Source organism: Vombatus ursinus, unplaced genomic scaffold, assembly GCF_900497805.2.
Source record: "Vombatus ursinus unplaced genomic scaffold, bare-nosed wombat genome assembly UNPS02014880.1, whole genome shotgun sequence".
NCBI lineage: Eukaryota > Metazoa > Chordata > Mammalia > Diprotodontia > Vombatidae > Vombatus > Vombatus ursinus.
The window spans coordinates 102,325-129,436 of NW_020954658.1; the positions used below are offsets into that span (position 1 = coordinate 102,325).

Below are 27,112 nucleotides of genomic sequence, written 5' to 3' on the forward strand. Positions count from 1 at the left end.
ATATCTAACCATACATAAGTCATAGTCCTACCTTCTGTAGTTAAGCTGAGCTAAGCGTAATCCTCATTTCACACAACCCTACAAATATTTGAAGACCATTGACTTTTCTCTTTTCCAGGCTAAATATCCCCAGTTACTTCAATTGATCCCTTTATCACCCTGATTACCATCCATAAGAGGTAGTTAATCTCATGAATGTCTCTTCTGAAAAGAGTCAATGAAAACTGCACACAATATTTGAGGTAAGATTTAACTATGACAAATCCAGGTATGACCTGGATCACTTCATTCATTTTGAATATTTCCACCTTTCCTCTAATGTCACCAAACTAGGACTGTCTCTAGCAGTGTTCCAAAGATCAAATTTTTAAAAAGGAGCAAGTGCTACTGGTCCACTAGAGATAAGGAGGGAAGTAACAGGCCTGGGGAAACAAATGAAAGGACAATGTTTATGTCTACCTAAGACCCTAGAGAATTGTTTTGGTTTGGGGGAGATAGTCAATGTGTTCAAAATGAACTTCGGCCAATTTCCCAAGGACGACAAATTTTCTTTTTTAAACAGTGTAGAGAGTATGCTGGAGACTGGTCAATCAGAAACCAGCTCTTTATGAATATTAGCATGTTTGGTTTGATGCAATTCTCCACAGAGACTTCAGAGGATGAGCAAGAATTTTATAAGTTTGCTCCACTTCAGCTACAACTTTGTCTGTCTGCAAGATTGAAAGTGGCATTCAAGGTCTGGTTGCTGGAATGCCTCTTGATCTAGAAGAAAAGTGACCAATACCTTTTTATTGGATCAATGACAACAGGTAATCAGGAAGGAATATTGGTTGCTTCTGAATAGGAAACTTAGCAAAGTGGGCTTGGGAGAAAGAGAATAGGAAAAGTGAGTGAAAGAAGGGACAGATGTAAGAATCTAGTTCATCAGACATCAGATACTTTTGAGGGAGGAATTGGCTTTGTATAAAGTTTATTTGTCTTCTATTCAGAAGAACTGATTTTGTGTCCTGGTTGTGTGACCTTCCTCAATTTACTTAAACAAGACTGAATCTCTTCATTATTAAAATGGGGATACTAATACCATCTACCTCAAAAGATTTTTTGAAAAGTGCTTTGTAAGCTTCAAAATAGATAAATGCAAGACACTCTTAATGCTATCTTTGCTTGCTGTCATCATAAGTGCCAGGGCAAACTGCAGATGAGAATTCATGGGATCTGGCACTAGAATAGATCTTAGACATCTTCAGTACAACCACCTCATTTTACAGATGTGGAAAATGAGACACAGAGAGGTTAGGTGACTTACCTGGGCAGAGGTAAGAAAGAGAATTGGAGCTAGTGTTAGCAAGGCTTATTGCTACTGGCTTCCATGGGAGGGGCAACTTCATTAGATGTCCTTTGCTTTAATAGAAAAATGACAATATTTTAGAGTGAAAGAGTCCTGGACTAGAATTTAGGAGACTTGGATTTTAGCTGTGGTTTGTTAATAATTTGCTCTGTGATCTAGATTCTTCACTATGCTTGAAAAACTCTGGTTCAGAATGAGTAGGCACTCTGTGTTAGGAGCAGTATTTCACTGACAACTCTCTTCCCTGTGTCTTCAACCAACATGGAGTAGGACTAGGCCAAAGCTGCACCAGGACCTATATCAGCTTCCCTGATATAGCTTCCTGGTCAACTGGGGGCGTAGAAAGTCTCAGCAACATGGAATCTGGGCCTTTCAGACTTGGTGGGTGCCTAATACCATGGGAGTTGTCATACTCTGTTGATCTGCTGACCAGAGATGTTTCAATATGGAGATGAGGGGGGTTATAACCAGAGGAGCTAATTTCCATTCTATCCTTTGATGAGTTAGGGGAAATTTATATGATAGGAACAGAATTTCCCTGATGCAGCTTCCTTCATCTCTCTCACTACATCACTAGAGAAGAAATATCTTTCATCCTCTTTGGTACCCAATATTGTAGATGTTAACTGCACAGGATGTTTTGAATAACTAAAAGTTTCCACTTGATCCTAACCACAGTAACATGACTAGCGGTTGCTAAAAAGGCCCACACAGATACTGAGCCCATAATACTCCTTCCCTCCATAGACTGTTCTCTGCAGCCTGTTCTGAGTAATCCAAATGAAGAAAGGGATTTAGATGACATTTCAGGCTTCCGCTAATGCTTAGCTGCTGAGTTTCTCTGTACAGTTTTACCAGCACCACCTATAGATAGACCATCAAGTGCTTTCCTATGAATCCCATGTTTCAGAAGCCATACCCAAAACTCTCTGGGGATGGTATCATCATTCTCTGCCCACCTAGCAGGGTGGAGGACTCTATAACTCCTCCCCCCATCCCCAGAATGCCAATTTGAACTGACAGCAGTATTTGTCCAAGCTACAACTGTCCCAATTTCCTGCTAGGATTGCATCAATTAATTAGCTCACATCTGTGTGGTTGTGTGGTGTGTGTATGTGGGCAACCAATAGCTAAAATCTGAAGTCATTTGGTGATGCTCCACTCAGAAGGTGGGATCTCATTGTCCTGGATTTAGCTTGTTCCTAAATTTAGCTTGTTAGAAAGTTCCTCCAGGGTTTCAAAGTCCCTAGCAGAGAGCATTCTATCATTGGCTTTATGAGACTGTTGAGCCATTGGTTCCATTATCCTTTGCTCCTGGGGCTACTTAGGTTTCTGTTTGAACATCTTCTGTAAATACTCCAGCTGCTTGGTGGTGAGGCTCCACCCTGCCCCTGCCCCCCCAAGGTTGAGAGACACCTTCCCTCTCCTGGGAGCAGTATATAGCTGAAAGATTTACTGTCTACAGTGGGAGTTCCCCAATATCTTCCCCAAGTTTTTTCTCTTTCTCTGGTCTCATGACTCTATTTCAGCAGGACTCAGGATCTTTAGGTCAGAGACTGGGGTTTATACCCATAAGGAGAGATTCTTTTACTTGTTTAGTCACCAGCTCCATTAACTACCTCAGCATTCATTGCACAGTCCCTGAAAGTTGAAAGCTCATTTTTTTTGTGGTGGCAAAGAATTGGAAATTGAGGGGATGCCCATCAATTGGAGAATGACTAAACAAGTTGTGGTATATGAATGTAATGGAATACTATTGTTCCATAAGAAATGATGAGCACGCAGACTTCAGAAAAACTTGGAAAGATTTGCATGAACTGATGCTGAGTGAAGTGAGCAAAACAAAGAGAACATTGTACACAGTAACAGCAACATTGTGTGATGACTGACTTTGTTAGACTTAGCTCTTCTCAGCAATGTGATGAATTAAGATAATTCCAAAAGACTCATGATGGAAAATGCTATCCACATCCAGAGAAAGAGCTATGGAGTCTGAATGCAGATTGAATCATGCTATTCTCTTCTTTTTGTTTTTTTTTTCTTTCTGTTGCTTTTTCCCTTTTGTTCTGATCTTTTTTTTTTTTTTTTACCACATGATTAATTGTAGAAACAGGTTTAATATGATTCTAAAAGTACAGCCTGTATCAGATTGCACGCCATCTTGGGGAGGGGAGAGGAGAATGAGGGGGGGAAATTTAGAACTCAAAATTTTATAAAAGTGAATGTTGAAAACTAAAAAAAAAAAAGTGGGATTTTAGTTGGGACTTAAAGGAAGCCGAGGAGGTCAATAGTCATAGCAGAGGAAGGAGATCATTCCAAGCATGGGAGACAATCAGAGAAAATGCACAGAGTGGAGGTTGGCATATCTTGTTTGTGGAGCAGCCAGAAGGTTAGTGTCACTGGATCAAAGAGTATGTGTCAGGAAGTAAAGTTTTAAGAAGACTGGAAAGGTAGGAGGAGTTAGGTTATGAAAGTCTTTGAATGCCAAACAAAAGATTTTATATCTGATCTTGGAGGCAAGAGGGAGCCACTGGAGTCTATTTGAGTAGGGAGTGACATAATTAGACTTGGGCTTTAGAAAAATCACTTTAGTGGCTGAATAAAGGATGGATTGGAGTGGGAAGAGATTTGAGGCAGGTAGTCCCAGAAATAGGTTATTTTAATAATCAAGGCGTGGTATAATGAGGTTCTTTACTAGAGTGGTACCAGTATCAGAGGAGAGAAGGAAAGGAGGACATGAGTAGTTGGGGGAACAAGAAAGACTTCATATAGAGTAAGGTACTTGAACTACATCTTGAAGCAAGATAGGGTTTCTATAAGGTCGGTATAGTGAGTGCATTCTTGGCACAGAGGATGGCTAGTTTGAAGACATGGAGATGGGAGATGGGAGATGGAATGCCATACGTGAGAAACAATGAAAAGGCCAATTTGTCTAGAACATAGGGTGTGGGAAGGGGAGCAATATATGATGTGGCTGGAAAGATAGGTTAGGGCCAAGCTGTGAAGGCCATTAACAACCAAACAGAAGAACTCTTATTTTATCCTGGAGGCTACAGTCACTAGAGGTGATTGAGTAGGAGAGCAACATAGTAAAAGTTACAATTAACAAAAATTACTTTGACAGTTGCACAGAGAGGCTATAGATTTGAGTGGGGAGAGACTTGAGTCACGGAGACTCAAAATTGTGACAGAGTGATAGATGAGGTCCTTAGTGAAATTGGTGGCTGTATGAGCAGAAAGGGTCAGATGCAAGCAATATTTCAGAGGTAAAAAAAATAGACACACAGCAAAATTTGGCAACTGAGTGAGAGAAAATGAAGAGTCAAAAATAAATGAGCTGAAAAAAAATGAGTCAAGGAATATTGATCTATTTGCCAAGGCACTCATGAGGATATAATTCACAAAGCATAATGTAAACAGAGTGCTATGTGAAAACTAAACAGCAGTTAACAAGTACTTATAATGTATCTTTATGAAATTGTTGAGATGAGGACAAAAATGCTTACATTTTATCTCATTTCATTTTCATGGGTTACAAAGTTTTCTCCTTAGTTAACTTTCTCCTCTTCCTGTTATAGACATTTCTTTATGGTAAAATAAGTTGCCACTTCTAGACAAAATATATTTCCATAACTAGACATTTCTTTATGGTAAAATAAGTTGCCATAACTAGACAAAATATGTTTCTCTCTAATCCAACCACTCCAGAATTTGCTTTTGCTTCCTTTTCACTATAACATTTTTGGAAGTTTGCTAAGTCATAATGTGAACACTTTAGGAGTGAAATACAGTTTGAGGGATCTGCTGATGGTTATGAAGTCATTGTCTGGTGCAGCTAAGCACAAATAGAGGAAAGTAAGGAGATTATTCTACTCTCTTATGCTGTAAAGGGTAAAAATGTTCTCTTGGATATGAAATGGAGAGTGAGATAGAATGACTGATACCAGGTGATTGTGTCACTTAGCAAGACAATTGTCAGCCTGGATACTGCTGCATTGGTAATGAAATGTAAAAAGACCGGGAAAAAGGCCCTCTAGTGTATTGTACAGATCCCCGCTATGGAGAATTTATGGGAAGGACCTGGGCAAAAAAATCACACAGAATGAGAAGGTGTGGATGCATTGCGATTTGTACCACTGGTATACAGTGTTTGGCTAGGGTTAGCACTTAATAAATGCTTGGTGACTATTTAATTGATTGATTGATGAGATCATGCATACCCTAACACAATTTCAGTAAGCGATACTAGACGATGATTGAAAACAAGGTGACTTAGATCCCTGAATAAAAAAATGCTAATATACATATAGTTGAGACCTCAGTCTCTAGCTGCTGAATATGCCAGTTTACTTTTAGTCTTATTATGTTAGTGGTCCAACTTATGACGATCAGTAAACAGCATTCAGGGAATGCTGGCCTTTGTGTTTTCTTTACACTCTCTGGCAGCCTTCCCCAACACTCAGAGTTAATCCCTTTTTCTGAGCTGGATCCTACTCCCCATCCCATAGAGAGGGTTCCCCATACACAATTGGGGGGTTCATGAGCCAGGGAGCCCTATAGTGCCTCACCATCCAATCACCTCAGTCTTCCTATTTGTAAGGCTCTTCCTCCAACTCAACAACAGTGTTAGCCATGGGGCCGTCTCATAACAGCATGCCGAAACTATGCCAAATGTCAGAGGTATAGCTATAATGCCGGTATTCAGTTCAGGTTCAATTTTGGGACAAATATACTCACAAGTGAAGGGAATAAACATTTATAATAGTGCCTGCTATGTATGAAAACACTGTGCTAAGTGCTTTTAAAAAAATCTCATTTGATCCTCATGATGATTCTGAGAGGTAGGTGCTATTATTGTCCTCATTTTATAGCTGAGGAAACTGAGGCAAAGAGATTAAGTAACTAAACTGGCAAGTGTCTGTGGCTAGATTTGAACTCAAATCTTTCAGGTTCAGTCTGTGGTCTATCCACTGCACCATCAGCTGCCTCTGTGTACTCAATTATTCACAAGAAATCAAACATTTAATAAAAGAGGTCTACTTTGCCTATCAAATGAAATAATATTTACAAAGTGTTTAGCACTGTGCCTGGCACATAATAGGTGCTTTCCCTTCTTCTCCTTCCCTGACACAGCAAGGACATGTAACAAGGATATAGTTGTGACTCTTAGCTTCTTTGGATTCAGGCTCCATACAGAATTGGGTCTGGTCAGCATGTCAACAGGGTAAGGCAACTGTCATGGTCTTGGGCAACCTATAAATTCTGAGAAGACCAGATTTTATGTGGCTGGGACTTTTTGCACCCCTAGATGACTACGAAGCTCCATCAGGGAAATTGAGACCAATATGATCTCAGGGGTAACTTTGTCCTGAACCTACCTCATTGTGGCTGAAGGGGTGGAGAAGGAAGATAGAGAAAGACCAGAATGTAGAAGAGTATAGTCTAGAGAGGAATGAAGACTTGTTTGGCTTTGGTGTCCTCTGTAAAATGGAGGTTCTGGGAGGAACCACCAAATCAGAGGGAAAGGCTGAAGGATTGAAGATACTTCCAATGTGTGAAGTCCAAGAGTAGAGTGAGCCTCCAGAGTGAAGAGGTGTTTCATTTATTTATTTTTTAATGGAATGATAGATAAATTTGGGAGAGTCGGAAGTGCAGCTTGGAGAGAAATTAACTGTATGTATGACCTAGGACAAGTCTTTTAACCTCTCTTTGGCTAAGTGTGCTCATTTATAAAATTTGAATGGGTTGGATTAGATGATTCTTCTGATTCCTTCCAGCTCTAAATCCCATAACTGCTTGCAAAGGATATGAATGTCAGTTGGGTGAATATGTGCAAATTTAGAGACTTCTCCATCCCAAATGTTCATATGGACTCTTTGAGCCTAACCTGTGGAAGAGCCTTAAAAGCTCATATTGGTCCAATCAGCCACATTTGGACCCACTGTATATTGACCCAACATTGTGATGTCATTTTGGTCCTCTTTGAGTATTAAGGGTTATAATGAATTAACAATCTATTTCTATCTGCATATCTATTTATCTATCTATATCTATAACTCAGTGGAAGAGAGGAAAGAGACTTACAAAGGTTTCCTGGAGAAGGTGATACTTGAGTTAAGACTTGAAGGAAGCCAAGGAAACAGATAGATGGAAATAAGGAGGGAAAGAATTCCAGGTGGGGCAGCTAGGTGGCGCAGTGGATAGAGTACCGGCCCTGAAGTCAGGAGGACTTGAGTTCAAATCCAGCCTCAGGCCAAAACACTTGACACTAACTGGCTGTGTGACCCTGGGCAAGTCACTTAACCACAATTGCCTAAAAAAAAATGCACAAAAGAATTCCAAGCATGGGGAACAGCCAATGAGAAGGCATGGCATAAGGAGATGGCATACAATTTGCTAGGAACAGAAAGTAGGTGAGTGTTACTACATCACATAGTACTTGGGTGGGGAGATGAGTGAAGAGCAAGAAGATTGGAAAGGTAGAAAGAGGCCAGGTTTTGAAAAGATTTCAAAGCCCAAAAGATCATTTTACCTTTGATTTTGAAGGTGATAGGAAGCCACTGGAGCTCAAGGAGTAGGGAGCTGACATGGTCACATCTGCACAGTAGGACAAAAAAAAGTATGCAGATTTGTAACAGAATGTTGGCTGTGTAAACGGAAAGAAGAGAATGTATACTAGAGATGTTTTCAAAGTAGGAAAAATAAGACATGGCAACAGATCAGATTTGTAGGGTAAATGAGAGCAAGAAGTCAGGGGTGACACTGATGTGAAAGCCTGAATGACTGGGGGAGGGGTGGTGGTGCTCTCAGCAAGAACAAGGAAGTGGGGAAGAGGGAAGGGTTTTTGGGGAAAGATAATTCTGTTTTGCACATATTTAGTTTGAGACTTTAGAGGACATGCAGTTTGAGATGTCCAAGAGACATTTGGTGATGAAAATTAGAGCTCAGCAGAGAGGTTTGGGCTGGATAAATAGATCTGGGAATCAATTCTCTACAGAGACATGAAAATCAAATTCATTAGGTTGATAGATCACCAAGTGATCACCAAGACAGTATACAGAGAGAGGAGAAGAGAGGACACTCGTGATTAGTAGGAATGACTTAGATGAAGATCCAGTAAAGGAGAACATTGCAGGTAAAAGAAGAATGAGGAGGGAACAGTGTTGCAAAAACCTAGAGAGGAGAGGGTATCCAGGAGAACAGTGTCAAAGGCTACTGAGAGTTCAAAGATGAGAAGGATTGAGAAAAGCCATTAGGTTTGGCAATGAAGAGATAATTGATAACTTTGATGAGTAGTTTCACCTGAAGAACCCAATCTCTTGATTTTTTTTAGTACATTCCATTTTATGCCATATAAAGATGCCTCTTATGCAACTACTCTGAAAAAGTATGTAACTCTACATCTTGTTCTTTGTTTCTGTCTGCTGTATTCTCATTTATCTTCCATGCTAGCTTTTCTTTTTCTCTAACTGCTCCTGTGTTCTTCATCTCTTCAACTTCCTTGATAGCAGAGGCGTTTTGTTATAGTGGATAGAATGTTGGAGTTGGAGTCAAGATGGCATGGATTTAAATCCTGTCTCTGGCGTTTATTAGCTATGTATCCTTGAGCAAATCATTCAACCTCAAAGACCTTCAGTTTCTTAATTTATAAAATTGGAGGGTTAGTCTAGATCAGAGGTTGGCAAACTGTGGCCTATGGGCCAAATCCTTCCCATTGCCTGCCTCTTGAACTAAGAAAGGTTTTTTACATTTTAAAATGCAATAAAACTCTCAAGTTTTTAAATAAAACTTTATTTTTTTATGTAAAAACCATGGCAGTACAAAAATAGGCAGAGAGGTTTTTGTTTGCTGAACCCTGCTCTAGATGATCTGTATGGATCCCTTCTGGTTCTAAATTTATGATACTTTGAACATGTGACCATTGCTTCTCATATGCTAATTTTTTTCCCTTCTAGCCTTTTGCATTACCAACCCTTCAACCTGGGCCCTCCTCAAGTCACTCATGAGACTAATAGTACATATATTTTTTGTCCCCATGCTTCTGATTTTTTCCTTGTTCTTTGTCCTCAGGTCATTTTAGCATCTGTGACATCAACTGAGTCAATGGATGGAGCAAACAACTCTGTGGTATCTGAGTTTGTGTTGTTGGGACTGTCTGCTTCTTGGAAGATGAAGATTCTCCTCTTTTTATTTTTCTTCTCATTTTATGTGGGAATTATGCTGGGAAACTTCTTCATTGTGTTCACTGTGATTTTTGATTCTCATTTGCACTCCCCTATGTACTTTCTGTTAGCCAATCTCTCCTTCATCGACCTTGGTCTATCTTCTACTACGGTCCCAAGGATGATCACTGACATTTTTAGTGAACACAAAGTCATCTCCTTCCCAGGTTGCATGGTACAGATATTCTTTATCCATGTCATGGGAGGAACTGAGATGGTCCTGCTCATAGTCATGGCCTATGACAGATACACGGCCATCAGTAAGCCTCTTCACTACCTGACTATTATGAATCACAAAACATGCATTTGTTTTGTAGTGATTGCCTGGGTGATTGGGGTGATCCATGCTGTGTCTCAATCTGTTTTTGTTGTAAATTTGCCCTTCTGTGGCCCTAATAAGGTTGATGGCTTTTATTGTGACATCTCTAAGGTTGCAGTACTTGCCTGCACAGATACCTCCTGGTTGGTGTATGTGGTCACTGCTAACAGCGGGCTTATCTCCATGGGCACTTTCTTTCTTTTAATTATCTCCTATATTTTCATTTTGGTTACTGTCAGACATCACTCTTCAGCTGGTTTGTCCAAGGCTTTTTCCACTCTCTCAGCTCACATCACTGTGGTGTTCTTGTTTTTTGTTCCCTGCTTCTTTGTCTGTGTATGGCAAGTTCCCACTCTGTCACCGGCTAAGTTTTTGCTTATTCTAGTCTTTCTTATCACTCCACTCTTGAATCCTGCCATATATACATTGAGGAACAAAGATATGAAGTTGACCATGAAAAGACTGAGAAGGAAGATTGTGAGATCTAGTGAAATCAGATGATGGACATTGTTGAAGAAGATCAAAAGATGCTTTATGGTCATTTTGGCCAGCCTTAAACTAATGGAAGATCACCAGGAACTTGGAAGTTCATCTGTATTCAGATTTCTGGTTATTTTTTTTAAACCAGATCATTATTACAGTGTTGAAACAGGTGGACCCAGGGATGACGTATGTAAGGGTCATTTGAATACTGCCTTATTGATGGAAAGGCACAGAAAGGTAAGCAAGATTGTGGAATGACACATACAAAGCAAGCACTGGTTGTAAATCTTTTTTAAATGAGTGTGACACCATTGGTCACTATAACAAATGCCTGATTCTTTTTTTTTTCTATTCAGCACCACAGCATATACTTTTGATCAAGAGCTCAGCTCCATTTGTCACGTGCACCACTCAACACTTGAGGGCACTCTGACAAAACCACCAATGTCCCTATGCTTTGCTCTGTCTATAGAAAAGGTACCTGGTATATATATTTTGGCTTTGTCTCCTTCTTGGTGGTGATGCTTTCCTCTCAGTAATCCAGAGTTTGGTGTAGATTATTCATTCAGATCAATAGTTCAAATTCTCCATCCTCCTGGCTCCTTTCACTTTTTATATCATTGATTGTGTGACTTCTTAATTCATCTCTAATTCAAGAATACATTACACGAGGGCATTATACACCAATAACAAAAGCAAAAACATTACCGCACAGTCTATTTGATCCATGGACCCAGCAACCCGGCTCCCAATGAATTCATCAATGAACAAGGAATGAATGATGAATGATAAAACATTTAAGTAATTATTATTTGTCAGACACTGTGCTAAGCACTAGTGCTACAGATAGAAAAAAGAAATATAGTCCCTGACCTCAAGGAGGCCACATTCTAATGGGGGAAGACAATATAGAAAGGGGAGTTAGTGTACACCTAGCAGCATGGTTTGGAAATGGTAGCTGGGAAATGATATGATGGTTGGTTCCAGGCTAGATAAGGTAAAAACCTACTTACAAGAGCCCAGAGTGGTTCAAAAGGGAGAGTCTAATGTTCTTATTTGAGGCAGATGAGAAGAATGAGAAGTATTTACTCATGCTTACTATGTGTTGAACATTATGCTAAGGACTGGGGAAAAAAAAGAAAAAGTAAAAACAGTTCCTGCCTCCAAGGAGCTGACAGCCTAATGGGGAGACAACATGCATGTACATAGGTACAGGCAGGATACATACAAAATAAATGACAGTTCTACCTCAGAGGAGGAAACAATAACAGCTGGGAGGCTGGGGCAAAACCACCTTTAGAATGTCATGTTTGATCTAAGTCTTGAAAGAAACCAGAGGGGCAAGGCAATGAGCTTTTATTAAGCACGAGCTGTGTACTGGACCTGGTACTAAGTCCTAGGGATACAAATAGAAGTAAGAAGAAAGACAGTCTTTTACCTCAAGGAGATTACTTTTACAATTCCACTTCTTTTTGGGAGGTCAAAAGTGAGCTGAAAACTTTAGGGAGGGAGGAAGGAGTTCCTAAGGCAGGGCATGCTGTAGAAGTCCAGAAGGTAAGAGCAGAGACAAGAAAGGAAGGAAGGTGGATCAGCTTGGGAGCTTGGAAACCTTGGGAGGAACTCATCAGTGGAAGGATGGGGCTGCCATGGCAGAGGACTAGTCCAGGGTGAGGACATCTTAGGTGCTGATGGAAGCTGCAGGTGAAACTGCAGCTGAGGCATGATGTTGAAATCCGGAAAGTCATAAGCAGAGATTAGGAGGGGAGGGATATCATTCCAGGTGCATAGGGAACTGCCAGTGTAAAGGCAAAGAAATGAATATCACGCGTGAGGAATGAAAAGTAGATCAATATTTGAAAGCACTATGGACAGCTAGGTGGCACAGTGGATATAGTTCCAGGTCTGAAGTCAGGAAGACATCTTCTGGCCTTAGACACTTACTAGCTATGTGACTCTGGCCAAATCACTTAACCCTGTTAGCCTCAGTTTCCTCATCTATAAAATGAGCTGGAGGAGGAAATGGCAAATCATTCTAGTATCTTTGTCAAGAAAACCCCAAATGGGGTCACAAAGAGTTGGACAAACTGAAAATGACTCAACAACAACAAATGGAAAGGATTACCAAGTGCATGAAAGGAAACAATATATAAGAAGGTTGGAAAGATTCGATGGGGTCAGACTGTGAAGAGCTTTAAATGCCAAAAAGAGGTGTTTGCACCTGTGCCCAGAGGCAATAGGGCATTATTGGAGTTTATTCCTAAAGGTAAAACCCCTTTCTGGGCTTGTCCATGTCCCTACCTCCAACTGCCTCCACCTGAGTATAGGTCTGGGTACAAGACAGTAAAAAGTATGAAAGAAAGTGACTTCACTGAAATTTAATTATTAGAGAGAGAGAGAGGGAGAAAGAGAGAGAGAGAGAGAGAGAGAGAGAGGGAATGGCAGAAAATTCTAGCAGATACTACTCCTGTCACTGGACTTCTGATCTTTTGACCTTATAAAGGTCACAAGTTTATAGCTCTCTTCAATTTTCCTTCATCTAAAAGCAGCAAAGAACACAGAGGCAAAAAATAGAGGCCTTCTGTATTTACCTGCTACAGGTTGGCCTAAGTGGGGAGGTTCTAAGGCCTTTCTTCCCATGAAAAGAATTACAGTATGACTTCCTTCAATCCCAGCCAAGAGAAACTTGAGTCTCCTCCTTCTTCTCCTTCCCCTCCCTCTGATGGTAGCTCCCTCTGATCTCCCCCATAGTCGTTTGTGCTCAGATCTGTCTCAGTAGCCAATTGATGAAGTGGAACTAATAGCTATAGAATTCTTGCACACGCTCAGAAGCCCACATGAAGAATTGCATCAGACCAAGGCGTGCTCAAGTTCCTGTTGGCCAGTCCCCATTATACTCTTCCTCTTGTTTAAAAATTTTGCCATCCTTGAGAAATTGGCCAAGGTCTATTTTGAAGACAGTATCTGTGTCTCTATTCATAACTGTTCTTGATGGTTTTGTCCTTTCACTTGCTTCCCCAGCTTTGTTATTTGCCTCCCCATCTCTAATGGACCAGTGGTTCTTGTTTCACTTTTATAATTTGGAGATTTTCAGAACACTCCTAAAACGAGTCCTTGCTTAGTAACATCAGGGCTTTGTGGCCAGATATGCACTATCTAGAAAATATAGTCCAGAGAATTCCTCTCAATTCACAATGGTTTCTCATCTCTAAGCATTGTGAGAAATCAATTCCTGTGGTGATTGCTCCTTGTTCATGTCCAGTACATCAAGAAAATAACTTTCACTTTGCATCACTTTAGAAGTTATTGTGAGGATAAAATGAGATAATGTATGTTACTACAATTTGAAATCTATAAGATACTGGGTGGTAATTCAGAACAGGTAAAATAACATTTTTCTGCTGATATATAATGAACAAACTTTTTTCAGTCAGGATTCCTTACATCTCGGAGCCTTAGAGAAATGGGGGGAATGGAAACTATTCTCAGCTAAGGAAAATAAAGGAGGAATTCAAGGAAAGGGCAGGGAGGAGAGATGAATTTGGGTAGGCTGATCCATGCTCAGGAAGGATTAGAGCTCCAATTCCCTGGAATATGAACTTTATACTTTGTACCTTTATCCAAACCAACAAATGACCTCTCCTATGTTCCCTTTCTCTCTGGATCTCAAATAAAAATGGGACATTTCTAGGGTTACTTCAAGCGTAAAGAATATTTAAAGTGGCCCTTTTTGTTAATCACAAATGTTCCAGCTAAGCCTGAACAGATTTGATAATCTTCAAAATCACCATTTATTTATTCCTTATGGTTTATACAACACTATTATACAAGCTGTTAAATTCAAAGTTTATATGAGATATTGATTCCTAATGTTATAGAGTTTAGAGTCTACTAGAAATATTTTTAAGACCTATTACTCTTTGTACATTTATCTGGAGTTTTCTACTACCTAGCCCCAATAACTCAGTTTTTTCTTTTTCTTTTTGCAAATCTCAAATTCCAAATCCAAACACTTTTTGTTTCTTACTTGTCACCATAAGAAAGACATTAGTCCCATAGTTCTCAGGGTGACAGATTATCCTTTCCTAAATTCTAAAGTGAGGAAGTAGGGTTAGACATTTCTAGGCAATTGTCCCTCAAAGCAGTTAGGAGCCTTATTTATTTGTTGTTAATAGTAGTTAAATGATGTGCTAGGGTTTCATGAATTTAGCACATTCACACAGATGTGAATCAGTGAATAGGAAAGGACTTAGGTTTTTTTATTTAAAGCAGAGAGACTTCTTTTATTCTTTTTTTTTTTTTTAGTTCCAAATTCTCTCTCCTCCTTTCTCCATCTCTGAATGGAGGGCAAGAAAAACAAAGCCTATTACAAATATGTATAACTATGCAAAATTCATTTCTGAATTAGCTGTGTTCTGGAAAACAAAAGCAAGAAAAAAGAGAAAAACCATGCTTTAATTTGTACTCTGGAGTCCATCAGTTCTCTATCTAGAGGATAGCATGTTTCACCATGAGTTCTTTGGAATTGTGGTGGGTCATTGTTTTGACCAGAGTTACTAAGCCTTTCAAAATTGATTATCTTTATCATACTGCTGTTATTATAGAGATTGTTCTCCTGGTTCTGCTCTCACTTAACTTTGCATCAGTTCATAAAGCTCTTCCAAGGTTTTCTCAGAAAGTTTTATTAAGTAATTCTTGCTGACTTTGTGACACAGAGGTATCAGCACACAAACTTGTGGTATATGCAAAGACCTGGGCAGCTTTTAGCACAGTCTAGCACACAGAATATCACCAAGGATACACATAACATGTAAAAAGGGAAAATAGGGGCACATTGGTAAATATAGCCAGAAACAAGATTCTTGAAGCCAGTGATGTCACATCTCTTTTTCATCTCTCTCTTTTTTAATTCCAAATAGTTTTGAAACTATAGACCATCAGCCTGGCCTATAGCAAAACACCAACTCAGTGATTTACTCTTCCTACTTTTATATGCTGTATCACAGCGGAAGAAGAAGTTGATTCTCTTATAAAGGATATTGTTGCTGCCTCCCTGTTCCACAAGTCAACCACTTTGACTCCCTAACTTGATGTTTACTTACATGGTGGTTACTTCCTTACTTAGATGGTGGTTACACTAAGGCACTGGTTTTTATTTCAAATACTCCTTTTAACCCCAAGGTAGTATTTATCTGTCAATTCTGTGGATACATTTTGTTTCCTTCACCATCTCTATCATTCCAAAAAGGTCGATACTTCCATGGCAGTATTTCACATCAACTAGGACATTATTTTTTCCGGTGCATAAGAAACAGTTCTTTGCATCTCCTGTACCCTGTTCCATTGCCAGATAAATGTTTCAAGGCTTTTTCAATAGGGAAATCTAGTGTGCCTCTAAAACACAACTACCAGGGGAAAGCCAATCATGAGCTGGATGTCAGTAGCATCAATAAAAGCACAAACATTCAGGAAATTAATTATTTTTAATAGTAGGGAAGAACTTTTTATAGTTCATTATTTTGAAAAGTGATTATAGGAGGGCCAGTTAAATACCCTGGCTTTCTCTGATGCCTGATCCTGCCTCATATCCTGTGTCAGAACTGGTATGTAAGTGAGATTATTTTAAATTCTGTCATACCATTTAACAGTTGTTCTTTTTGTCCTTACAGCTGCATTTCAATTTATGCCTCTCGTATGGTTGGTATGTTTCTATACCTATTCCATTTGAGATCTACTACCATTACACTGCATCATGACTGGGAAAATCAGATTCTTCTCAATGAATGTATAGAATATTTAGACCATAAACTTAGTCAAATCTAAGATTACATGTTTACCTCCTATCTAAAGCATTGCCAACAAATAATCATATAGTCTCAGTTTTTCAACTTCCAGTGCTAGAGAACTCAACAACCCTGGAGGCAACTCAATTCATTCCACTAACATTTATTAAATTCCAACTATGAGTAAGAGTCCTGTGCTAGCACTCTGGACACACAGACTATCATAGAGGAATAGGAAGACACTGAAGATGTTTGAACAGGGATGTAATACAGTCAATTCTAAGTTTTAGGAATATTAATTTGGTAGCAATGTGGAGGATAGATTGAAGGGGAAAGAGACTGGATGCAGAGAGACCAATTAGGAACTTAATGTAATAGTGAGAAATAATTAGGGACTAAATCAGGGCAGAGGCTATGTGAGTGGAGAGAAGGGAACAGATGCAAGAGATGTTATGAAGGTAGGAGCAAGAAAATTTGGCAACTGATTGGGTGTGGGGAGGAAAGGACAGAGGAAGAGTAAAAGATGGTGCTGAGGTTGTGAACCTGGGTGACTGGTAGCATGGTGGTGCTCTCCACAGACATAGGAAAATTTGAAGGACAGATAGATTTTTGGGAAAATATAGTTAAGTTCTGTTTTGAGCATGATGAATTTGACATGCCTATGGGAAATCTAAGTAAAGACATCTATCAAGCAGTTTGTAATGTAGGAATGGAGTTTAGGAGAGGAATTAGGGACAGAAATATTGGTTTGAGGATCACTAAAACTAATCCCAAGGAAGATTTTCTTTATATTGAACAAATTCAGGCCTCTCTGTAACATCTACCTGTTGAATTTATATCTAAAAGAGAAAATTTCTGAGGCTTATTACTTCTGGGAGAAAATTATTCAAGAGCAAGGCTAGCAAGTTACCATTAAATCAGGTCAACTAATCCCTTAGTGATTAGTGATAGTTTCACAGGTTTATACAGCTAATATTTATAAACAAAAAGTAAAAAAAAAAGGAAATATATTCATCAGGCTGATTCATAGGATTTACAGAGAAGTAGGTAGATTTGCAATATTCCACTGCTGGGCCTGTTGGGGGCGTAACAGGATGTTTTTAGGGTGGGAAAACTGCTAGATCCAATATTTCATAGATTTAGAACATATGTCTATCATTCTGTGAATTTTTTTTGATAAGTCTCCTTCAGTAGTCCTTTAAGGGTTTCTGCTATGGGTCCATTATGCTCACTGAAAAAGAACTAACTTACTAAAAAAGAAACTTGTGGTGAGCCGAGTCAACCATTCACCTTTCAAGTGTCTGAAAAGGGCAATCTGACCTTTAGTATAGTCCTGTGATATCTAAGCTTAATTCTATGATTATATTATTTCTATAAAGATATATTCCCTATTCTAACTTATCTATTATTGATTTTTTAGAAAATATTTTTAATTTATGAAATTAAACAAGCATTTCCATAATGTAGTAGAAAAAAAAAGATGATTGCACATAAAATTGCAAATCGATTACGTACAACTTGCTATTCCTTTTAAATATATAATAATGTTATCTGGTAACTTTCTTTTTTTCCTTTTATTTTCTTCCTTCCCTCTCCCATCCCCTTGCCCTCAAGATAGCTACCATGAGACACAAATATGTATATATATGTAAAATCATTCTATACACATTTCTATTTATCAGTTCTTTCTCTGGAGGTGTATAGTATCTTCCTTCATAGGTCTTTTGTAGTTAATTTGGGTATTTAAAATAGTCAAAAAAATGTAGTTGCTCAAAGTTGTTCTTAAAACAATATTGCTGTTACTATACAATGATCTCTTGGTTCTGCTCATTTTGTTTTTCATTATTTCATGCAAGTCTATTCATGTTTTTCAAAAATCAGTGAGCTCATCATTTCTTATAGCATAGTAGTATTCCATCACAATCATATTCCACAACTTATTCAGCTACTCCCTAATTGATGGGCATCTCTGCAGTTTCCAGTTCTTTGACACCACAAAGAGATGATATGAATATTTTAAAATATATAGGTTCTTTTCCTTTTTCCCTAACCATCTTTGGAAATAGATCTAGTAGTGGGATTGCTGGGTCAAAGGGTATAGGTAGTTTAATAACTCTTCAGGCATAATTCCAGATTGCTTTCTAAAATGGCTGAATCAGTTCACTGTTCCACCAAGTATATTATTAAAAGCATACTAAATCTTGTTAAAATATTCATTTACTAAATCTGTAAGTAATTTAGGTTTAAAGGAATATTTATGCTGGTTTGGCTCTTTTTTTTGGCTAGGCAATGGGATTAAGTGACTTGCCCAGGGTCACTCAGCTAGTGATTGTCAAGTGTCTGAGGCTGCAGGTCCTCCTCACTCCAGGGCTGGTGCTCTATCTACTCACTGCACCACCTAGCTGCCCCTGGCTTAGTTCTTCTTAAGGAAAGGAAATAATCCTTCAATCAAACTAAGATAAATCAAAGTAATAAATTTTAACTGATTTAGAAGTCACCTTTTTTCATGTCCCTAAGTCCTAGTCCTATCTTCTTCAGTCAAGCTGGTATAATCCCTGTCTCACATGATAACCCCACAAATATTTGAAGACCACTAAGTCTTCTCTTTGCTTATCTAAATATCTCCAGTTCTCTCAATCAATCCCTCAACACCCTGGTGTCTCTTCTGAAATGAGTTAATGAGAACTGCACACAATTGTTTGAGGTGAGATTTAACTATGGCAAACCCAGGTATGGCCTAGGTCACTTTGCTTATTTTGAATATTTCCACCTTTGGTGGATTGGTATTTTAGTCTCATTCTTTACATTTCTCAACTATTTTTATTCTCTAAATTTAAGTTCAAGTTTCTCATATCAGGATCCAAATGGCTATAGATTTTGGCTATTCCTACCTCCATTAGGATTTGGAAAATGTTAAATGAAGCAGGTTTATTTTGCTTTGGGTAGGAGCTAAGAGAATCTCCTGCTAGGTCATTGTAATTATATAGGGCTCAGTTTTGTTTTTCTTATTCTTTCTATTTACATTGTCTTCTTTCCTCCTTGTTCTTCTTTCTTTAATCCTGAGGATCTATAATGTTTACCTCCTCAGCTACAATCTTGTTTATCTGCATGATTGATGGTGGCATCCAATGTCTGTTTGTTGGGACGTCTCCAGAGCTAGAAGAAAAATGATCAATACCTTTTAAAGATCAATGACAATAGGTAATTAGGAAGGAATATTGTTCAATTTTGGAAGTGAAATTCCTTAAAGTGGGCTTAGGGGAAAGGGGGAAAGGAGGGGCGAGTGAAAGGAAAGCACAGACATAAGAATCCAGTTCTACAGACATCAGATCCTTCCTGATGGGAGGATAGGCATTGTGTAAAGTTCGCTTGTCGTTCATTCAGAAAATCTGATTTTGTGTTTTGAGTGTGTGAAGTTGGGCAAATTACTTAGAAATTAAAATTGAATTTCTCTTTTAAAGAAGAGGATAATAATACCGCATACCTCAAAGGATTTTGGAAAAATGCTTTAAGTACAAAAACACTATTATTGTTATCTTTGATTGCTGTCATTCTAGGATGTGGGGCACATACCAGATTTATATTAATAAGGTAATAGATATAGAGTTTAAATGGACCTTGGACAACACATAGTCCAACTCTTTCATTTTACAGGTGTGGGAAATGTGGCACAAAAAGGTTAAATAACTTGCTAAGACTACAGCCGTGAGTTGATAAAACTAGACTAGAGCCAACTTTAGCAAGGCCAATTGCTCTTGGCCTGTGAGAAGGGGCAACTTCATTAGATACTCTTTTCTTTCACAGAAAGAAAGAAAGAAAGACTGTGAAAGACTATACTGAAAATTAAGAGACTAGAGTTCTAGTTGTAGTAGAAGATAGACCCAGGTTCTAGTTGTGGTTTGTGAATGACTTGAAGTGTGATCCAGGGAAATTAACTCAGTTTTTTCATTTATTAGATAAAGAAGTTAGCCTAAATAATATTACCAGATTCCTTTCATATCAACCAAATTCTTTCTTTCTGATTTTCCTTTCTTCTGTTAAAGTATATATCTTTATTTCCTGTTTATAAAGGTTGCTTTCCCAAGCCAATATTCAGGGGTGAGGAACCTGTGGCCTGGAGGTCACATGTGGCCTTCTTGGTCCTTGGGTGCAGCCTTTTTTGACTGAGTCCAAGTTTTACAGAACAAATTCTTTTATTAAGGGGATTTGTTCTGTGAAGTATGGATTCAGTCAAAGTCACTTGAGGACCTAGAGGGCCACATGTGGCCTCCAGGCTGCAGGTTCCCCACCCTGATAGAGCCAAAAATTTACACCTGGGAGACAAGATACAAAGGATGACATTTTCTGAGTAAACAGAAGAGCCTAATATGCCTTTTTTTCTTTCCTTAGTTGAGGTCTGGAAGTTCCTTTTTGTTTTTTAATTCCCTAAGGGTCATGATCTCAGGTTGTCCTCCATAACAACAGAATGAATGGAACCTTTCTATTACCGATTTCTCTAGCCTAATTTTTTTAAACCCAATTGTCCCAAGGCGGCAGAAGATTGTGTAGAACAGGTAGTAGATGGAACATCTTTCCTTTTTACTTATTCATGATGCCTTGCTGTGTTTTTCCTAAGATATACTTAGTTGGGTTTCATCCTCTGGGATCATTTAAGAAATGGAATATAGAAAGTGTTATGGGTGAAGAAAAATCTTTCATGAAGGCTGAGTGATACCTTTGATAAAATTATTTACTAATATTTTCAGTTATTCTTTAACCTGTCAAGTTTCTGGAATACACAAGGCCTTATATTAGTTCCCATTCTGCCATCCATCATCCACCCTTCCTTACACTAAATAGTATTTGGTGGAAATTTTTCATTCTTCCTCTTCATTAGTTTTAAATTTCATAAAAGAATTGTGAAAACCCAGGACATCATCATGCACAGAGGATATATTTGTGATACACAAAAGAGTTAGTATGAACTATTTGAAAAAAACAAAAACCCCTGGTACACACTGGGTGGGTACGCTACACAGGACCCAGTTAACCCCTGGAGCATTTGTCTGATACTTTCAACCTGTAAACACACTCCCACCAAAAAAAGCTCTTGTCCTTTTTGTCTCTGCTTGTTTCTGACAGTTTTTAAAAACATCTCTTCTTCTTTTCCTTCCTCTTCTTTACCTTCTGGTTGGCTTCTTTTGTCCTTTGAGCTCTGCTTAGTCCTCAGACCTTTCAGTGGCTTAAGCCTCTTTATCTCTCCTCAAATACTGTATTTTAGACTGAGATGGTTTAAAAATTAAATTATTATCAGTGATCATGAATGGATTACACTCACACTATTGGTGATAACAATTTTCAAGCTCTGGGGCTAGTAGGTAAGTATGTTTGATTTTCTATTCTAGAAGTGTTTGGTAAACTTCCCTCTGATCTCTATTTCCTCCTACCACCACGCAAACATACAATATCTGTATAGTAAGCATGACTAAGGTTTTTACTAATAATGAATTTTAGTATAAGGTAACTTCTAACAAAGTGATGTAGTGACTTTGCCAACGTTACACATTCATATTCAGTTTTCATGCTCTTGAATCTTATGTGAGCAAAAGAAATTATTTCATCTTTAAGAAGACCATTTTTCTTATCTATATTTTGATTTTTCAAAGTAACCAAAAAGTTGGGGCTCTGGAGGGCAGGGGTAATGAACTCTTTTAAGTAGAGGATGGAAAAAACCTCACGAGGCCCTCTGAGTTCTTTTCATAAGGATACTTTTGCTATAGAATTTATTTTTGCTTTTTTAAATTAAAAACTTTTAAAAATGTCTTTTTATATCATCTTCATTTCTGAATAGATACTTTCTATCTTACCCCTTTTTCTCCCCATCTCCCTCCAAGCTTTGTAACAATCCTTTGTAACAGAGCAAAAATGAAAAAGAAAAAATATAGTTCGGCAGAAATAAACACCACAGCAACTGAATCTGACAGTATGTGATGATCCAAACTCATGGAATCCCCTCCACCCCCAACCTTCAAATTAGGCAAAGAGGTACATTTGCTCTTCTTTTTATCCAATCCAAACTTGGTTATTATAATTGTAACAGAGCTCAGTTTTGTTTTTTCTTTTCCTTCCATTTATATTTTTTGTAACAGATGTGTATAATTGTGTGTGTGTGTGTAATCATTATACACCCATGGAATTCTGGTTTCTTAGTAGGCACTCTATGGCTCTTGTACCACCAGCTCACTCTTGGCACCTTTGTCTGGTACTTTTCATTTCTAAGCACCAATAACCATAGAAACGCTTTCATTTCATCCACGCTGATGGATATGTGCAATATGGGATTTCTCTTTTGAGTAATTTCCCTCTGATCTCAGTTCTTCCCTGCCCCCACCCATTTACATTCAGACATAGAATATTTATAAATTAAGCATTCCATATTCCAAATAACATATTTTAGGTTAAGGACAATCTTTGGCAAAAACGATGCTACAACTGTGCAAAGGTTACACATTAGTTTACTTCCTAATGCTTCAGAGTCTTTTGTGACAATGCAAAAAATATATTTCATATTTTTCATGTCTGATTCTTTAATGTAACAGCGGGAACTTTGGAAAGCAAAGGAAATGTGTCATTTTCTACAGAAAAGGAAAAATTAATTTTATTTTTTTTTTAAAGTCATCAAATAAGGGCTAAATCCTTTATTTAGATTCTAAATTTCAGGAGGAATGTGTTCATACCACCTTCAGCTGATCAAGCAACTTCTGCTTCTCCTGCAGTAGGGCTTGAATCTGGGCTCTTCCCCACTCGATTCGGCTCTGGAGCGCGGCAATCTCCCCAGCCATGAGCAGAGCTGCCCGGAAACTTCCCTGGGCCTGCCGCAGACTCTGGGGCACCAAGATCCCAAACCAGGTCAGGGGATCCCGCTCGGGAGAGGTCGCGGCGGCAGGTGTAGGTGGGGTGGTCTGCAAGGCCGACCCCTGAGGCTGGGGCCGCCTCCGCAGCACGGCAGACTCGGACTCGGCCTCCTCATAATCACTCACACCTTGGGCCTCCTGGGCTCTCACGTCCTTCGGCGACCCGGGTCTAGCGAAAATCACCTCGAACTCAGGCCGACCAGTCTCGGGCTCACTGGTGCAGACCCGGAAGAAGGGAGCCATACAGGAGCTATACTGAAGGGGGCTGACAGCTTTAGCACCCAGGGCATAGCGAGTCTTTGACAGGGAGAACCAGCCCTCCTCCACTCGGGCGTTCAGGGTCACCCGCTTCCCTTCCAGCTGCTCAAGGTCCAGGAGTAGCTGCACGAGGAGCGAATCGAGCTGGGTGCTCACGGACTGCAACGGTCCAGGCCCGGAGGCCGCCGCGCTCTGCTCGCCTCCCGTCGCCATAGCACCGGAAGTCACCTCACAATTCTCTGTCTGCCCCGCCCCTTCCCCTGCAGCCAGCCAATCAGTGTGCGCCCGTCAGCCACTGCGCGACGACTTAGCGCGCCATCTTCAGTGAGGGCATGAAAACCGAGCCTCACCGATTCCCTTATGGATTCTCTGTATAAGGGTAAAAGTTGAATTTTTTTTAAGATGAAAAGCCATTCTCTACCATATGAAGTATTGTGCTGTAGTAGAAAGAGCAATAAATTTGGAATCTGTTGTCTTAGATTCAAATTGTGGTTTTGTTACTACCTATAGCACCTAGGTCAAGTGACTTAACTTCTCTTGGCCTCAGTTTCCCCATTTGTAGAAGGTAGTTGGCCAGGATGATACTTCCAGTTTCATACTATGACTGTTTGGAAAGAAGTATACATACAGGGCAGCTAGGTGGCACAGTGGATAGAGCACCGGCCCTGGATTCAGGAAGAACTGAATTCAAATTTGGCCTCAGACACATAACACTTACTAGCTGTGTGACCCTGGGCAAGTCACTTAACTCCATTGCCTATTCTAAAAAAAAGTATATATACAACTAGGTAGTTGGAGTTAGACTTTGGAATTACTGATTTTTATACTTTAAAAGTATAGAGATATACTTTTCCATGTAGATATAGAGATCTTTTCCTCTTTCCTCTCCCTCTTTAAAAAGAAAAAGAAAAAGGAAAAACTTATAACATGTATTCCTAATCAAGCAGAACAAATTCCCTTATTGTTCATGTCCCAAAATATTTTTTCCTTTTGCACTTTGAGTTCATCAGTTTTCCATTAGGAGGTGGTAATTGTACTTCATTATTAGTCTACTGGAATAACGATTGGTCTTTGCATTGATCAGATACAACCTATCAATATAAATTGATATATAATATATATATGTGCATATATGTGTATATATATACATATACACATATATATGCTACAGACCGCTAGTAATTAGAAAAATGAAAATTAGGGCAACTCTAAAGTTTCACTTCACACCTCTCAGACTGGCAAAGTTGACAAAAAAAAGTAGAGTGAAAACTGTTGGAAGGGAATTACTATCCCATTGGTAAGGCTGTGAATTATGTAGCCATTCTGAAAAGGAATTTGGGACTATGACCAGAAAGATACTAAATCCTTTGACCTATAGGTACCACAACTAAGCTTGTATTGATAGGTTGTATTTCTTTTGAAAACTGCCTGTTCAGTTTTCAGAAGAAATCAAAGCTATAATAACAATAAAAATACTCTGAATCACTATTGATTAGAGGAATACAAATGAAACAGCTCTGAGACACATCTCACACCTATCAATCAGATCGGCTAACATAATGAAACAGGAAATTGATAAATGCTAGAGGGCATGTGGAAAAATTGATACACTAATGCACCTCTGGTGGAGCTGTCCAACCATTTTGGAGAATAATTTGGAACTATATCCAAAAGGTTATCAAATTGTGCATACCCTCTGACCCAGCAATACCACTACTAAATCTATATCCCAAAGAGATTAAAAAAAAGGAAAAGGACCTATATCTACAAAAACATTTATAGCAGCTCTTTTTGTGGTGGCAAAGAATCGGAAATTGAGGGGGTGCCCATCAGTTGGTGAATGTTTAAACAAGTTGTGGCATATGATTGTGATGGAATATTGTTGTGCTATGGAAAATTATATTTCCTACTTCTGTCTGCTCAGTCAGCTGCATTCTCTTTGACCTTTTTTTGGTAACTTCTTTGCCTCACCTACTCCTCAATTCCTTACTGCTCCTGAGTACTTAAATTCTATTTTTTCAACCTTTCTTTCTTAATTGGGTGACCTTTCAAATTTCCTCCAACTTCTATGTTTCCTATCTAGGGCCTTCCAAAATCATTGGTGGAACAAATAGGATAAGCAATTTAATTCCCTACACTTCTAATTTCTTGCTTTTTCTCTACTCTCAGGTCATTTCAGTGTCTGTGATACCAGTTCTCAAAATGGATGGTATAAACAGCTCTGTGGTAACTGAATTTGTGATGCTGGAGCTGTCAACTTCTTGGGAGATGAAGATTTTCCTCTTCTTATTTTTCTTTTCATTCTATGTGGGAATCATGCTGGGAAACCTCTTCATTGTGTTCACTGTGATTTTTGACTCTCATCTTCACTCCCCTATGTACTTCTTGCTGGCCAACCTTTCTCTCACTGACTTTGGTCTGTCTTCTACAACAGTACCAAGGATGATTCTTGACATTTTCAGCGAACATAAGGTCATCTCCTTCTCAGGATGCATGATGCAGATGTTTTTTATCCATTTCATAGGAGGGACTGAGCTGGTCTTGTTGATAGCCATGGCCTATGACAGATATGCAGCCATCTGTAAGCCTCTCCATTACCTGATTATTATGAACCACAAAGCATGTATTCGTTTTGCAGGTATTGCCTGGGTGATTGGGTTACTCCATTCTGTGTCTCAGTTTGTTTTTGTTATAAATTTGCCCTTCTGTGGTCCTAACAAGCTTGAAAGTTTTTATTGTGACTTCCCTCAGGTTGCAAAACTTGCCTGCAGAGATACCTCCAGGGTGGTATATGCAGTCACTGTAAATAGTGGGCTTGTCACCATGGGTACCTTCTTCCTCCTAATCACCTCCTATATCATTATTCTGGTCACTGTCAGACACCACTCTTTAGCTGGTTTGTCCAAGGCTTTCTCCACACTCTCAGCTCATCTCTCTGTGGTATTCTTGTTTTTTGCTCCTTGTTTCTTTGTCTATGTGTGGCAAGTTCCCACGTTATCTTTGGATAAATTTTTGCTCATTTTTATCTTTCTTATAACACCATTCTTGAACCCTATCATATATACATTTAGGAATAAGGATATGAAGATGGCAGTGAAAAGACTAACCAAGAGGATTGTTGGTTCTATGGAGTTTTCATGATGGATTTTGTTAATCAAGATCAAGAGATGCTTTAGGATCTTCTTGACCAGCCCTTAAAGCATTGAATGATATACTAGATCATCAGAAATTTAATTGTAAATTTATCTACATTTTAGATTTGTGTTATTTTTCTATTTATAGGTGACTATTGAGTACTATCTTTAAATTCTACCTCCTCCTTAATTCTGCAGAGATGAGAACTGTAGCTCTGATGTTGCCCTGACATTGATGACATCCATTTTTTATGTATCTAATGCCATAAATTGGTTCCTTGTATGCATAGGATTATACTTGGACAACACTGAACTTGATAGCAAATACTTCAAGAAATATTTTTCATAGAGATTCCATGCTTACTTCAAATGGCCATGTGTAAGATTCTATCTCCCTTGAGGAACACATATTAATGAACATGAAATAAGTGGCCTTTTACAACAGACTAGAGAGCTTTTGACATCAGGTGAAAATATGGAGATAAGAGTCACAGAAAAGACAATCATCAGGTACGGCGGTTTGAAAGATTCTGTAAGTCAGAGAACATGTTTCATCATCTTTGCAATTACCCTTAAATTCTAACATAGAGTATCATGCCTAGCAGAAACAATAAATATTGCACAAGCAGGCAAACAGGAAGAATCCACATGCAGCACATGCTATAGTGCAAGAAG

At 38.8% G+C, this 27,112-nt stretch overlaps 3 protein-coding genes across 3 annotated transcripts; 2 read left to right on the forward strand and 1 right to left on the reverse strand.

Moving 5' to 3' along the window:
* The first annotated feature begins 9,451 nt into the window (after positions 1 to 9,451).
* Positions 9,452 to 10,390, forward strand: LOC114028362 (olfactory receptor 4F15-like). The gene has a single exon (XM_027842611.1). It carries the CDS (start codon positions 9,452 to 9,454, stop codon positions 10,388 to 10,390), a length of 939 nt encoding a protein of 312 aa, XP_027698412.1.
* Positions 10,391 to 22,624: 12,234 nt separating this feature from the next.
* On the reverse strand, positions 22,625 to 23,523 carry CCDC115 (coiled-coil domain containing 115). The gene has a single exon (XM_027842595.1). It carries the CDS (start codon positions 23,514 to 23,516, stop codon positions 22,863 to 22,865), a length of 654 nt encoding a protein of 217 aa, XP_027698396.1. The 5' UTR covers positions 23,517 to 23,523; the 3' UTR covers positions 22,625 to 22,862.
* A 1,964-nt stretch (positions 23,524 to 25,487) lies between these two features.
* Positions 25,488 to 26,444, forward strand: LOC114028422 (olfactory receptor 4F4-like). The gene has a single exon (XM_027842655.1). It carries the CDS (start codon positions 25,506 to 25,508, stop codon positions 26,442 to 26,444), a length of 939 nt encoding a protein of 312 aa, XP_027698456.1. The 5' UTR covers positions 25,488 to 25,505.
* The last annotated feature ends 668 nt before the right edge of the window (positions 26,445 to 27,112 follow it).

Excerpts from the sequence above, each read along its gene's own strand:
- LOC114028422 (XM_027842655.1), top strand. The coding sequence starts at position 25,506 with ATGGATGGTATAAACAGCTCTGTGGTAACTGAATTTGTGATGCTGGAG.
- CCDC115 (XM_027842595.1), bottom strand. The coding sequence starts at position 23,516 with ATGGCGACGGGAGGCGAGCAGAGCGCGGCGGCCTCCGGGCCTGGACCG.
- LOC114028362 (XM_027842611.1), top strand. The coding sequence starts at position 9,452 with ATGGATGGAGCAAACAACTCTGTGGTATCTGAGTTTGTGTTGTTGGGA.